The sequence below is a fragment of the Cervus elaphus genome, chromosome 12 (genome assembly GCF_910594005.1).
Source record: "Cervus elaphus chromosome 12, mCerEla1.1, whole genome shotgun sequence".
NCBI classification, from domain to species: domain Eukaryota; kingdom Metazoa; phylum Chordata; class Mammalia; order Artiodactyla; family Cervidae; genus Cervus; species Cervus elaphus.
Genome location: NC_057826.1, coordinates 24724229 through 24740707, shown reverse-complemented (window position 1 = coordinate 24740707; position 16479 = coordinate 24724229). Strand labels below are relative to the sequence as shown.

The 16479-nt window shown below is 35.5% G+C and overlaps 1 protein-coding gene across 7 annotated transcripts in view; it reads left to right on the top strand.

Moving 5' to 3' along the window:
- The window catches only part of FUT8 (fucosyltransferase 8), a 314874-nt gene that overhangs the window by 133192 nt on the left and 165203 nt on the right, over window positions 1-16479 (top strand). For all 7 annotated transcript variants that reach the window (XM_043921010.1, XM_043921005.1, XM_043921008.1 and 4 more), the window contains one exon: window positions 6007-6435. In XM_043921010.1, coding sequence (XP_043776945.1) covers window positions 6233-6435 — 203 coding nt within the window. In that variant the 5' untranslated portion in view covers window positions 6007-6232. The remainder of the gene's footprint in view (window positions 1-6006; window positions 6436-16479) is intronic.

Here is a 16479-nt window from a genome sequence, read left to right as displayed (position 1 = left end):
TCCTAGAGATTTGGTTCTGTAGCACACTGTCACAGATTCATCTTTTGACCTTAACCTTGTTAAAGCCACTTGAATATAACTCTTGGAAACTTTCACATAGTCAGATACCAATAGAAGTAGCTGTTGTGGTCGTTTTCTTATATTGAATATGCGTGTGTGCTAAGTTGCTTCAGTTGTGTCCGACTCTTTGCAACCCTCTGGACTATAGCCCGCCAAACTCCTCTGTCAATGGGATTCTCCAGACAAGAATACTGGAGTGGGTTGCTATTTCCTTCTCCAGATACGCTGAGTATAAGAAAAGTTAATTTGATAGTGTTGTAATAGTACTACATTTTGTTGTTGTTCCTTCTAATGGACTGGTTACACTATTTTTAAGAAATTAATTAGGTGGTATTATTTATATTCAGTTTTTACTGAATTAATCAGAACGTTAATTGCTGCAAGAAGAGGCTTTTGGGGGGACTTGTTTTAGTAACATTACTGCCCTTGTGATTCGAATCCACTAGAATATTATCCTCGAGGGTAGAGATTTTTTTGTCTGTCTTGTTATTACAGAAACTTAAAACTCCTAAGGTAGTGAATTACTGCTGCCTTATTTTTGGTTTGGGGCTTGAAGTCCTGGAGTGTTTGCTCTTTTTTTCTAGTCACCGCCGTAGCCTGTAACAGCTTTTTGAATACCTGCATCACAGGTGATCTCTCTCCATGTTTTTTGTAATTTTTGGTTAGTTGCTGGATAGTGTGAACTTTATATCTTTAAGTGTCTGTATTTTATTGTATTTCTTTAAAGAACATTGAATTTTATTTTTATAGTCATTTATTTCCTTTTGGATCACTTTGAGCTTGCTTTTACAGCTTGTTTTTAAGTTTTATTGTGAATCTTGTTAGCATAGCCTTTATTCTGTGGCTGGAATCATTAGACTTGTCTCGAGCAGATCTGGGCTACAGCCCTTGAGCTAAGAATGGACTTTACATTTTTAAACAGTTGTAAAGAAACGAGAATAAAAGGTAAGAATATGTGGTAGAGACTGTATGTGTCCCACATAGTCTGAGATATTTACTGTCTTGCCCTTTACAGAAAACATTTTCTGATCTTTGATCTAAGACTTGCTTAACCCTAACTTATAAAATGTTTTATTTCTTGGCTTTCTACTGAATAGCCCAGGTTTTCTGTGATATTTTCATTCTGTTTGGTTGGAAGTCATATGTTTCCCCTTTGTAAAATCTCTGAAAAATGTACAGCTTTCAGCTACACATTTAATTTTTCTTTCCTTGGTATTCTTTGCAAGTCTTATGAGGCCTTACTATGCATGCAGAACTTAGTATCTAGCTGGATACTCTAAGGATCACCTCTGCACATTTCTGGAGCCTTTTCTCTGGGTAGCTGTCTTCACTTTGGTACACTGGCTCACAGATTCCAGCCACCTTACATTCCCTTAACTTTTTTATTTATTTTAAAATAAGATAATGTTTTAATACAATATATTTTTTAACCAAAGTTAAGTTTTAAAAAAATGAGTTGACCATGTATTTCTGAGTTTATTTCTGGACTCTCTATTCTGTCCCATTGGTGTCTGTTTTCATGCTGGTATCATACTGTTTTTGTTTTAACTTTTTATTTTATGTATGGCTGAGTCACTCTGTTGTGCACCTGAAACTATTAAAACATTGTTAATTGGCTATACTCTCTAAACTTGTTTTGTTTCTTATCTTCTCACCTCAAGAAGATAGCTGTGCTTTCCTTGAGTTATCCATTTTTGTCCTGGTGTTCAATAAAGTTTAGTTAGAAACCTGCAGTGAACATAGGGCTTAACATTTGGTTGTTGACCTTCTCTCAGGCATTACAGTCTTGTCTGACCTTTGCCCAATGTCTGAAAACTGTTTTCCTAAATTTTTTTCTTTTTCTTTTAGTTTTCTAGTTGTTTATATGTGAGGACAAATCTATATTCTTTCATGGTTAGAAGTGGAAGTCTGTTTCAATTCAGTTCAGTTGCTTAGTCGTGTCCGACTCTTTGTGACCCCATGGACCGCAGCACGCCAAGCCTCCCTGTCCATCACCAACTCCCAGAGCTTACTCAAGCTCACGTCCATTGAGTTGGTGTTGCCGTCCAACCATCTCATCCTCTGTCATCCCCTTCTCCTCTCGCCTTCAATCTTTCCCAGCATCAGGGTCTTTTCCAATGAGTCAGTTCTTCACATCAGGTGGCCAAAATATTGGAGTTTCAGTTTCAGCATCAGTTCTTCCAATGAACACCCAGGACTGATCTCCTTTAGGATGGACTGGTTGGATCTCCTTGCAGTCCAAGGAACTCCTAAGAGTCTTCTCCAACACCGCAGTTCAAAAGCATCAATTCTCCGGTGCTCCGCTTTCTTTGTAGTCCAACTCTCACATCAACCATAGCTTTGACTAGACGGACCTTTGTTGGCATAGGAATGTCTCTGCTTTTTAATGTGCTGTCTAGGTTGGTCATAACTTTTCTTCCAAGGAGCAAGTGTCTTTAAGAAGTCTGTTTAGTAAACATTGATAGAAATGATTTTAGACTTTTGATATATTATAAACTAATAATTATACTTTTGTCAAATATCTTATTTGTTGTAAACTGAGTTTAATTTTTATAGTATTTGTAAGAGTTATTAGCAGGATATTAAGAAAACTGTGATTAAGATTCAGTTCTGTCCTACATCTTGGATGCCAACTCTGTGTCTCAGACTTTGTACATCTTGCTGGGGACAGAAAAAGTAACACGTGAATTGAAGGCCAGGTACTCAGTCTGGCAGGGAGAGTAGACCTATGTATTGTCTATTGCTGCGTGACAGATTACCCTAAGACTAAGTGGCTTAAAAAACTTAATCTCTTGGCCAGGAATCTGGCCATGGCTTTAGCTGGATCTTCTGGCTCAGGATCTTTCAAAAACCTGAAATTAAAATGTCGATCAAGCTGCAGTGGTATCAAGGCTTGACTGGTGGAGGATCCATTTCCAAGTTCACTCACATGATTGTTGGCAGGAATCAGTTCCTTTCCACACGGGCAGCTCACAGTGTGGTAGCTTTATCTCTTATAACCTTATCTCAGAAGTGAAATTCAGTCCTTTTCTCTGTATTCCATTTAAGAACTAAGTCTTTAGGTCCTGCCCACACTCAGAAGGAGATTACACAAAGATATGGTTATAGGACAGGAGGATCGTTAGTAGCCATTTTAGACATTGCCTTAATAACACATGGTATATAAATTGCATAAAATATTATAATTGTGTCTATAAAATAATGTTTTATTTTATAAAGGAATAAAGTTTCAGAAGGAAGCCTGACACATTTTGATCCATTTACTATTTTGCAGATGAAGGGTAGTATGTGAATCTCAAACAGAAATGAATTCATAAATACTTGACAAGAAAACAACCCACTCAAAGAAGAAATCTCAGCAAATACTGTTTATAGCTTATGTAGTTAATGTTGAAATATTTTTGCTAATAAATTTGAAATATTTTCACTAATAAATTCATCCACAAATAAACTGAGTGGCTTTCATATCAAAGGTTGTACATACTTCCTTCAGCTATCCCATTGTCTTTGCAGAGTGAATCTTCTAGATGAGGAAAATTAAGACATAGAGAATTATTTTTAATGGCTGAAAGGTAGCCATAAGATTGCTGATCTTACTGGCTTTTTAGACCAGTTTATTTTAATACTTAAGGGGTGTCTTGTATATGTTAATAATAATAAACCCTAAAGTTGTTGAATGATTTTATTTTCCTTATAATGGCACTGTCCTCTGCATTCTACATTCATATTTGCTTTCTGGAGCATAAAATGCAGTTGAGGTTGATGTGCTCAGATTTTGTATCATGTATCATAGAGGCACATGCCATTATGACATCTTCACTCACTCATTCATTTATTTATTAAAAAATATTTGTAACTAAGTTTTAAATACTGTACTTTGGATACATCAGTGAACATGGATAAAAATCATTAAGTTAACATTTTGGTTGGTATGGTTCAAAAATAAACAATAAACATGATAGGTAAGTAAGCACACATTCATTATAGATAAGAAAAAAGTTATATATGTGCTCTTTTAAACCGTACTAAGGAAAATTACATAGAAAGCTACTTGGTTTTCAGCTTATTTTTGTTGATCACTTTTTAAAATATTGGTTAAAACAGCAAACTTTGGGGAAATATTCTCTAAAGACAGAATTAAAATCATGCTATTAATTAAGAAATGACCATGTTTTGCTCCTACAATAATTTCTTGCTTTTCATATGCAATATCAACATTACTGTAAAGTGCAGTAATTTAGTGGGCTTCCAAGGTGGCTCAGCAGTAAAGAATCTGCCTGCCGATGCAGGAGGTGCCGCAGACGCAGATTCGATCCTTGGGTCAGAAATATTCCCTGAAGGAGGAACTGGCAAACCACTCCAGTATTCTTGCCTGGAAAATTCCATGGATAGAGGAGCCTGGCGGGCTATAGTCCATGGGGTCACAAAGAGTCGGACACGACTGAGCAACTGAGCACAATTTCTCCTCTTCCACGTAGTAATTTAATATCTTAAATATTTTTGATGGCATATAAAATCCCAAAGCACTTGGTATGGCAAAATTTATGTTTCCATGAACTTGTTCAAATTATTTTATACTTTTGCTGGCTTATAATATTTATGATAATTGTTATAATTTTAGGTAAAATGTTACAGCACATCTTTTATTATTTGTTATTGAGGTGATTCTTGTTTAGAAAACTCTATACTTTTGTTTATCACATTTGTCTTTCTAGGTTAGCTTTTTCTATGAAGGGGAAGATTTAACACTTTTAAAGTCTTATTGGTATAGCTTAGGATTGAGTAGAATGTATTATAGGTTCAACATATGGTAATACAGCATTTTACAGTGGTGCATGTATTGTCAGACAGTATTATTAACACAAACATTAATACTTCTTTTGTCAACTTACTGAATTAAATACATCCCTTAGGCCATTAGGGTGGATTTTTTAATTGAGATTTGGGGTTCAAAAGGACAAGAATCATAGTCATGTTCTTTAATTGTTGAAACCATTTCTTCAACTTTTCTGTCTAGTCTTTCATAACTATTTAATTAATGGTTAAGCACACATCATATTGTTTTGTATATAGAAACTATTTCTTTTCTCTCTTCTCTTTTACAAGCACCTCTGTGCCTGGAAATAAGACTTTTCTTACATAGCTCTGGAATTATCAAATGGTATTAAAGTTATATCTTTGCCTACAGATTTTTTCCTTGGGGAGAAAATTGTTTTGTTTCCAAAAAATTCAAAGCTTAAAGATGTAGAAGTGACAAATGAAACCAATAACCTAGCCTGAGAAAGCATATCCATTTTGTAGTGTAAGATGCACGGTAACTAAAATTTAATGGGTGTTAGACTTCTGTTGCAATTGTTGATATTTTAAAATAAATTTGAGGAAGGAATAATCTACCATAATCCATACGAATCTTTGCTTATGATGTTTGGAGTGGTTGCCAGCTGTGTAATGGCTGTGATAACCTTTACTTAGCTAATCTACCTGTCACCTGCAGAGTGGGATGGTGTGATGGCAGCTGAGCAGTGAGAGCGGGGTGGAGTTGAAATTTTGTAGAAATGAATTCACTCATACAGCAAACATGTTTCAGTTTGAGATGATGGAAATATTAGCCCAGAATATGTAGTTGAGTACATTTTGTTTGGTTTTGAGTGGGTTTTCAATGATACAGTCTTTTAATCTTAGTATATGTGCTATATTGCACAGTGATGTTATAAGGAAAAGTAATAATGGGGTATGGAGCACCTTCAGTCTTAGCGCTAATTAATTTATGTTGTAGAGACTTGATTTAACATGGAGATGTAAAAGCTTTTCCTTTTTTTCTTGTTACATTATTTGCCAGCCTGTTGGCTACTTAAAACCAATATGTTTCTTTAACTCCATGAATCTCAGCTTATGCTATTTCACACATCCTAAATAATTTAAATACATTTCTTTCTCTTTCTACAGCATGTAGAGTCCATGAAGCACAGGAAAATAAAACTTCCTACTCATACCACCAGGAGGATCTCTTGAAAAGAGTCACCATAGGACTACAGGAGAGACTAATTTGTCTGAAGCATCATGTGCTGAAACAACAGAAGGCTACAACCTTTGCACTGGTTAGAAACGGAGTGATGATGTTTTTAATTCTTTGAGCTCCAGGACCCCAGGAGAGTGAGTTGAAACTCTGAAAATGCGGCCATGGACTGGTTCCTGGCGTTGGATCATGCTCATTCTTTTTGCCTGGGGGACCTTGCTGTTTTATATAGGTGGTCACTTGGTACGAGATAATGACCACCCTGATCACTCTAGCCGAGAACTGTCCAAGATTTTGGCAAAGCTTGAACGCTTAAAACAGCAAAATGAAGACTTGAGGCGAATGGCTGAATCTCTCCGGTAGGTTCTAAGAAACTGAGGGAAGAATGGTGAAATATTATACTTTGTTTTTAGGTGCAGGGCTTCAGTCAGCTATTAAAAAAATACTTAATGATTTCTATAAACTGCTATTTTTGCAAAAATTTAAATATCTTAGTAAAGTACTTTTTGTACTGCTTCTCTATGTAGTTAACATAGAGAGTTACTCTCGTAGATCTTGTTTTACATATGAATTTTAGTATAGAAAAACTGTGCTATTCAATTTATATACTTATATTTTGTTTCAAATTATCTTCAGCATTTTGATAGTTTTAATAAATTAAACTTTGTATGATTTGAATTAGTCCATATTAAAATTTTCATCATGGACTATAATGAACACATTATAATAATTGAGAGACTAATTTAGTCTAACTGTAACTTAAGAAATGAAAAAAATTCATTCTTAAAACAGCTGTATCTGGAATCTAGAGATTTATTCTAATTGCTACTTCTAGTCTATTAAAAAATGTGACAAATATCTGTTAGAAGTCATCAACTTTTGGGAAAAACAAAGTTCTGTATTTTGGGGAGCAAGTGAACATAGTGTTAAATAGATAATCTCTATATTTGTTTTCAAAGTTATTGAATTTAGAAGTTCTTCAGTATCTTCTCATTCCTCATACTTATTGAGGGTGATTGTATATTTAGTGCTTGCTGTCTCTCCAGACAGCAGTTGAAGATTTGAGTAGATGAAAAAGTGAGACTCAAAAAAAAAAAAAAAAAAGTGAGACTCATCTACAGGTGGTAATTGACTCTAAGGGAAATAGTGTAGAGAAAAAGAATACAAAATCATTTCTTTTTTAAGAAACAAATGAACTGAGGAGTTGAAAGTGGAAGCTTCTGTTGTGCATGGAGCCTTCAGAGTAGTTGGAGAAGGAGGACTGGAGAGAGCCATGCTGTGGAGGCTGAGGAGCCTTCTACATTTCTACATTCTATGAAGAAATGTAGGTGTCAGCATCATCCACCCCTGGTGCTTCCCTGCCCTCACTGCCGTTCACTCTTTATTTAGAACTCAGTTCTTCCCTTTTTGTTTAGTTTCATAACTTTTCTTCACCCTGATATTATTTTTGACCTCTTTATGTTCTTTGGAAAGCTGGGATATGTGTTAAATGAGTTTTACAACAATGAATGAAACATCATCCCTATCATTTGTAGGAGTAGTACCCATCAGCAAAGTACAAAGTAATCAGGAATTAGAAAGCGGACAGATTCCTTTTTGAAAGTTGTGTATCATTTCATTTCCTTGTTGAGAAGAGCCAGGGAGGCTCATGGAAAAGGATGGTCTTTGAGTAGAGTCTTACTCGTTTGTTACGGGAACCAAAGATCAATAATTAGAAGTTAGTGATAATAGCTGTCATTTGTTGAGGGTTTGTTTCATGCCAAGTACTGTGCCAAGGACTTTATATGGCTTATCTCATTGAATTCCACAACTTTTTGATGGGATGCTGATTCTGATTTTATAACCATTTTACAGATAAGGAATCAACAGAACATTAAGTGATTTAATTTTTCCCAGGATCACAGTTTTCACAAATGATGGCACTTACTTTGAATCCTGGCAGTTTGAGTGGAAAGCCAGGGAACTGGTGAATTGTTTTGCCTCCCTGAATAGAGTGGCTTCCCTTGTGGCTCAGCTGGTAAAGAATCCGCCTGCAATGCAGGAAACCTGGGTTCGATCCCTGGGTTGGGAAGATACCCTGGGGAAAGGAACAGCTACCCATTCCAGTATTCTGGCCTAGAGAATTCCATGGACTAACTGAGTGACTTTCACTTTTCACTCTTGAGTAGAAACCAGTGAGAAGTAAATGATTCAGAAATCTCAAACATCTCATGTAGCAGATCAGCAAGAGTAGTTAATTTTGGAGAATCCTTGTAGTAAGATCTTATTCTACATTTTAGGAATTTTGCTCCTTGGAAAAAGAGTTGCCTCTTAATTTAGGCTTATAAAAAATTGCTAACTTTCCCCCTAATTTCAACTTAAATACTGATACTTCAGTTGGCTTATTTCTAACTGCCAGGCATTAGGTTGGCCAAAAAGTTCGTTAAGGATTTTCTTTAAGATGTCATGGAAAAATCCTGAATGAACTTTTTGGCCAGTCCAATATTTGTTTCTATGGCATGAAGGAAAACTTGCTTTAATATGAGTTATTCCTTCTGCAAAATAATCTTTTGTGTTTCTTAAGTCACTTTCTTTGTAGTCTTTCATGTTGCTGAAGAATTAAGTGCTCAGCTTCTCAAATGTAGAGACTTCTAAGAGTGTAGATATTTAATATGTCATGTTATAGCATATATACAATCTGAAAGCACAGATGAAGCGAATGAGCCTGTATACACACACACACACAAATAATTTCAAGAAAATATGTAATTAATTAGGGAAGAAAACTTCCTCAGGCCTTTCCATCAACTTTATTGGTAGGACCATTTGTGTCTTCTCCAAAGAGATTTTATTTTAAAGTCCCTGATATCAAAGGAAGAGCAGTAGAGGTGCTGGTGGCATTGGTTCCTTTTTCTCCCTTTATTGTAATATTTCATACTCAGTTTTCTTTGTCTTTTTTTATAAGAAAATATGTTCAGAAGGTAGACTATGTAGAATTAATTCAAATGTCTATAAAGCTAGATTATTTTTTTGAGATACAGTATGTGGATTGGAATTAGAAAGTAACCCAGAAGCCTGCATGTGTGTGTGCTCAGTTGTGTCAGACTCTTTGCAACCCTATGGACTATATAGCCCACCAGGCTCCTTTGTCCATGGGATTATTCCTGCAAGAATACTGGAATAGGTTGCCGTTTCCTCCTCCAGGGGATCTTCCTGACCCAGGTATCAAATCTGCATCTCCTGTGTCTTCTGCATTGGCAGGAAAATGGAACCACCTAATTCAGTTGTCTTGTAAAGTTAGATTATTTCTTTGAGATATGGTATATGGCTTGAAATTAGAAAGTAAGTTAGAAGTCTGAAACTGCAATTTTTAAACGTTCAGGACAGTCATTTTTTAAAAGCAGTTACCCAACCCTCTAGCTTGTGTTTGCTAATCTTGTTGATAGGACTACAAACGTAGGAAAATAATTTGCAGATCATCACTCTAAGGGATACGAATGTTTTAGATCAACACGGGGAGGTTGCTGTATGTTGTTGTTTTTCCGTCACTAAGTCTTATCTGACTCCTTGCAATACCATGGACTGCAGCATGCCAGGCTCTTCTGTCTTCCACTGTCTCTCAGGGTTTGCTCAAATTCATGTCCATAGAATCAGTAATGCTGTCCAACCATCTCATTTTCTGCCACCTGCTTCTCCTGTTGCCTTCAGTCTTTCCCAGCATCAGGGTCTTTTTCAATGAGTTGGTTCTTCGCCTCAGGTAGCCAAAGTATTAAAACTTCATGTTCAGCATCAGTCCTTCCAGTGGATATTCAGGGTTTATTTCCTTTAGGATTGACTGATTTTGATCCCCTTGCAGTCCAAGGGACTCTCAAGAGTCTTCTCCAATACCACAGTTCAAAAGCATCATGCTGTGTGTATCTCTGTGTGTGTCTATATGTATATTTAATTCTGAATTGTTGATGAATAATTTCTATATGGTAAAATTCACTCCTTTTAGCATAAATGTCTATGAATTTTGACAAATCCTTACAGTCATGTAACCAGCACCACAGTCAAATTATAGAAGAATTCTGTCTCGCTCCAGAATTCTGTTGTTCCCTTTTGTAGTTAAAATTATATTCTACCTTCTGTCCCTGGCATCTACTGATCTATTTTCTATTCTGTGTTTCTTTTCTGTTCCAAAATGTCATACAACTAGAATCATGCAATAGATAGCCTTTAAGTCTTTTTTTTTCTTTAATTTAACATGATATATTTGAGATTCATCAGTGCTACTTTGTGTATTGGTAGTTCATTTTTGAGCAGTATTTCATAGTGTGTTTGTGTCAGTGTTGTTGTTGTCTTTAAATGCATTCGCCAGTTGAAAGATGTTAATATTTCCATTTTGGGGGCTATTATGAATGAAGCTGTTAAAAGCATTTATCCTGAGTTTCTGTGTGTGAGTTTTTATTTCCCTTGGGTAAATACCTAGGAGTGGAATTGCTGGGTCATGTGTAAGTGCATTTTAACTTTGTATAAGAGGCTCCCCAGATGTTTTCCAGAGCACTTGAACTATCTTCCATTTGCAGCAGCAGTGCTCGAGAGTGACAGCTCTCACCTTTGCTAGCACACGCTGTTGCCAGGTGTTTTTACTTTAGCTGTTTTAATAGCTCTGTGGTGTCATCTCATTATAGTTTCAGTTTGCATTTCTGTAATGATTAATGATGGTGAGCATTTTTTTATGTGCTTATTTGCTATTCATATATGTGCTTTGGTGAAGTATCTACTCAGATTTGTTGCTTATTTACAAATTGAGTTATTTGTTTTCTTATTGAATTCTTTTTAAAAACTGGGGTTTCATATATAACAAAATGTATATATATATACACACACACATAGATATAAAATAAAAACATAGTAGCATAAACCAATAAGCATTTATTTGCTTCTGATTATTCAATTTCAGTTGGCCTCAGCTGGACTGTTTTTCTTTTTTTTTTTTTTTTTAAATTTTTTTATTAGTTGGAGGCTAATTACTTCACAACATTTCAGTGGGTTTTGTCATACATTGATATGAATCAGCCATAGATTTACACTTATTCCCCATCCCGATCCCCCCTCCCACCTCACTCTTCACCCGACTCCTCTGGGTCTTCCCAGTGCACCAGGCCCGAGCACTTGTCTCATGCATCCCACCTGGGCTGGTGATCTGTTTCACCATAGATAGTATACATGCTGTTCTTTTGAAACATCCCACCCTCACATTCTCCCACAGAGTTCAAAAGTCTGTTCTGTATTTCTGTGTCTCTTTTTCTGTTTTGCATATAGGGTTATCATTACCATCTTTCTAAATTCCATATATATGTGTTAGTATGCTGTAATGTTCTTTATCTTTCTGGCTTACTTCACTCTGTATAATGGGCTCCAGTTTCATCCATCTCATTAGGACTGATTCAAATGAATTCTTTTTGACAGCTGAGTAATATTCCATGGTGTATATGTACCACAGCTTCCTTATCCATTCATCTGCTGATGGGCATCTAGGTTGCTTCCATGTCCTGGCTATTATAAACAGTGCTGCAATGAACATTGGGGTGCACGTGTCTCTTTCAGATCTGGTTTCCTCAGTGTGTATGCCCAAAAGTGGGATTGCTGGGTCATATGGCAGTTCTATTTCCAGTTTTTTAAGGAATCTCCACACTGTTTTCCATAGTGGCTGTACTAGTTTGCATTCCCACCAACAGTGTAAGAGGGTTCCCTTTTCTCCACACCCTCTCCAGCATTTATTGCTTGTAGTCTTTTGGATAGCAGCCATCCTGACTGGCGTGTAATGGTACCTCATTGTGGTTTTGATTTGCATTTCTCTAATAATGAGTGATGTTGAGCACCTTTTCATGTGTTTGTTAGCCATCTGTATGTCTTCTTTGGGATCACTGATATGGTTGCAGCCATCTAGTGGCTCCATTGTGATTGGGCAGTTTGATGACTTCACACATATTTGGTGATTAAGGGGCCATCAGCTTGTTCCCCTCTATCTGGCTTCTCTAGAAGGATATCCCAGGTTTCTCACCTTGCAGTGATCTAAGAGGGCAAAAGTAGAAACTGCAAATCCTCCTGAGGCCAAGCATGAAAAGTTACACAGTATCACTACTGCCACATTCTGTTAATCTTTGCAAGTCAAAGGGACTTTCCACATATAGGGAATGGAAGTAGGAACTGCAAAGAATTTGTAGCCATTTTGACCCACAGTTCTCATCTCTAGACATAACGTTGAATAGACAAGGTCATATTATAGTGGTTTTGAACAGCAAGAGTTTAGTGTAGGCTTGGTTGATAGATAATAGGAAATCATAATTGGGTTTTCAGCAGAAGAGTGACACTATGAAAATGGTTGAGGAAGATTTATATTTTCAGGTGGATTTGGCCATGTACTTGACTAGAGTGAAATTAACTGGGAAATACAGTATTAATTTAGACATGAGGTGTTGCTGACCTTAATTAATGATTAAATTGCATGGCTTTGGTACCAAAAGTACATCTGCTTATTTTTCCATGTTTCCTTCATGCTTTTATTTGGGTTTCCCCAAACATCCTTTTCTTACTTGGTGATTGCCAGCATCTTGAGTATACATGTAATATCTTTCTTTAAAAGCTTAGAAGTCATCACTTTTTTAGCATGCCACCCTGCAGGAATGCCTTTTCAAATTTCATATTTGTTTTGTCTCAACTTTTACTAATGTGAAGTTGCTATCAGTTCACAGAATCTTTGCTTCTTATTCTTAGGGTTTGAACCTGCCATTCTGCCTCTCAGAGTAGAAATTAGCAGAAAATACCTGGAAAATTACTGAAACTTGTTCTGAAACCCCATGAACAGTGAACTTCATTGACAGATGTCAGAACTTGACAGAACTTGTAACATTTAAGGAGTGCTTTATTGAAAGCTTTCCTCTTAATTCCTTATTCTAGTTACACATATTTTGGGGAGAATAATTTTTAAAAATTCAGTGTGAATTTGTAGCCTTTTTTTTTTTGGTCTCGGAAAGAGAAGTTTTCTTCTGGAATTTAGATATTAGCTATAAGCTAAATTTTACAGACCATGAAGGTATAATTAACTTATGGTTATCTGTGTTTCTGAGCTACATACTAGTCTCTTCAGTTGGATTAGAGCCAAATCACGAATCTTCCAGTGGAAAAATTTGTCTGATGCAACAAAAGTATGAAACAGTACCATGGGTAGGAAGGAAACTGATACAGCTTTTCATAGGTCATATCTTACTTCAGTTTGAGAAACTGGTATTAGAAATTGAAGATGCCTTTATTCCTGTTGGTTGTTTGGAGGATTTGCTGTAGGCAACCTTCTCCATAAATGCTTGTCTCATTTGTAAAGAGTGTACTTGTGTTGAGTCGCTCAGTCGTGCACAACTCTTTGTGACTCCATAGACTGTAGCATGCCAGGCTTCCCTGTCCATCAACCATCTCCCAAAGTTTGCTCAAACTCAATGTCCATTGAGTCGGTGATGCCATCCAACCACTCATCCTCTGTTGTCCCCTCCTCCTCCCACCTTCAGTCTTTCCCAGCATCAGAGTCTTTTCCAATGAGTCAGCTTTACGCATCAGGCAGCCAAAGTATTGGAGCTTCAGCCTTAGCATCAGTCCCTTCCAATGAATAAAGGGTTGATTTCCTTTAGGATTGACTGGTTTGATCTCCTTACTGTCCACAGGACTCTGAAGAGTCGTCTCCAGCACCACAGTTCCAAAGCATCAATTCTTCAGTGCTTATCCTTTTTTATGGTCCAACTTTCACATCTGTACATGACTACTGGAAAAACCATAGATTTTACTATATGGACCTTTGTCAGAAAGTGATGTCTGTGCTTTAGAATATGCTGTCTAGGTTTGTCATAGCTTTTCTGCCAAGGAGCAAGAGTCTTTTTATTAAAAGAATGTACTGCTTCTATTCTTATAGCAAGTGAATGGATTGAAGTGTATAGAGCATCTAGCTATAACCTTCCCCCACCTTTTTTTTTAACTTTTACTTTTACAATCCTCCATCCATTATTCCTTGTGCTATCAACAATGTCTTACTTTTCCATATGGAAAATATTCCTTTCCTATGTTAGAATATCTCAGTGAGATTTTTAGTCAATATTCCTAGCCTTTTCAGTCTGACAATCAGATGCTTTCTCCCTGGAATTTGTATTAACCTTTTCGTATATTGCTGTATTAAATTTGCTAGTGGATTGTTTTCTGTGTTAATAAGACATGTCTATCTGTAATATTTCCTTCTTACAGTGTCTTTTGGGTTTTAATATTAAGGTTATACAGAAAAATTTTATTCTCAGAAAGTGTTTGTATAAAATGGAATCCATTCTATTTTATATCTTTGTTAGAATTTGACCAGTGAAGCTGTCTGGGCCTGAAGTCTTTTTTTGGGGGGGGGGGGTGGGGGAGGGAGGAACATAGGTTGGTTTTCGTAGAGACAGGAGACATGTGGGAAGGCTTCAGATTTTACATTTGTTTTTTTTTTTTAATAGAAATTGGACCATGCATGTTTTCTATTTTTTTTCATGTCAATTTTGGTAAAATGTATTTTTCAAGAAATGCGTCCATTTTATCAAGATTTTCAAATGTATTAGCATAAAGCTGTTCATAATTCCTTCTTACTTTCCTACTTTATACCTGTAATATCTGTAGTACTGTTTCCTTTTTCATTCTTGATTTGTTTATATTTTCTCCTTTTATCTTGCAAACAGTTTATTGATTTTATTTATTTTTTTATTTCTCATGTTTATTTTCCCCCTATTGTATGTTTCTTTGTATTTTATTGATTTCTACTCTTAGTTTGTTAATTTCCTTCTTGTAGTATCTTTGGAGGTTTTTTCTTTTTTTTCTGTTTAAAGCTTTTTCAGAAAGAATTTTATATTATTGATTTTAAGCCTTGCTTTTTTCCTAATATATGCCTGGAGAGTTAGAAATTTCACACTAAACACAGCTGTAGAGAGCACAGTTGCATCTTGCCAACTCTGTCAGTGACTTATTTTAATTGATATTCAGTCAAAAATAGTTTCAAATTTCTTTTGTGATTTTTCTTTTTAACTTGCTAGTTATTTAGGACTGTATTTTAACCCAGTGTCTGTTATAAAGTGCACATTATGTTATTGTAATTTTGATTTAAATTAATCATATTCCTCTATAATTGACTACATATTTATTCTTTCTAATGTTATTTATTCCTTCCTGCAGTTTATTTCTTCCATGTTGATCATTTCCCTTCAGTCTGGAGAATATCCTTTAGTATTTTTGGCAGTGCAGATTTGATGGCAATAAATGTTTTTTGATTTTCTTTTTTTGAAAACTTTTAAAACATATGCAGTGTTGAGATAATTTTTGCTTGTATAGACTTTAATTTGGCACATTAGAATTTAACTTTTTTAGCACTTTAAGCATGTTATTCTATTGTTTTCTAACTTACATACTTTTTGTTGGGAAGTCAGCAATTTTACTTGAAGTTTATCTTTTTCTTTGGTTACTTTTGCATTTTAATTTTTGTCTTGGTGTTATGCAAGCTGACCGTGATGCCCAGAAGTGACTTTGTTTTTATCTAGTTTGAAATTCACTGAGCTCAATTCTAGGATTTGATGTCATAAGTTTTAGAAAATCCTCAACTATTACCTCTTTAAATACTGTTTCTGGACCATTCTTTCTCTTGGAACTCCACTTACATGTATTATTACATTTCCTTTCATGGTGTCTCACATGCCTTTTTTGTGTCTTTCACAATCTAATTTGTGTTTGTACTTCATTTTATATGTTTTCTTTTGAACTGTCCTCCAATTTATTTAATCTGTCTTCTGCATTCATTCTGTTAAGCACACCCCATTAGTAATTTTTTATGTATTTTGATTCCAAAATATCTAGTTCATTCTTTTTTATGATTTCAAAATTTTTTGTAAATTTTCTATTTTTCATCAATTTTGTCCATGTTTTTTAAAGAATTTCTTTAAGTCATTATTCTAACATAACTATTATATTGTCTGCTAATACCTGGATGATAGCTGGGTCATCTTTTGTTCATCTTTTCCTATTGATTATTGGTCAGATTTTTTCCTCTTTACATGTCCAGGAATTTTTTTTTTCTCTTTTTTAAGAATTCTGGGGTGGGTTGCCATTTCCCACTTCAGGAAATCTTTATTTTTGTTAGATAGTGTGACAAAATATTTGAAATTATGATGTCTAAAAGTAGTATGGAAATTATGGGAATTTCCCTCTGATATAGATATATTATTTCTGGGACTATTATTTCATCTGGTGCAATTAGGGATTGAGCTGGGTCATGGCTAAATTATGGTTTTAGTAATACTTAGCCCACTTCTTTTTCTTGCCTGTTACTTAGGCGTAAATCTTCCCTGCTTTTTAATTGAGCACTTGATGGATTTCTTTCAGCA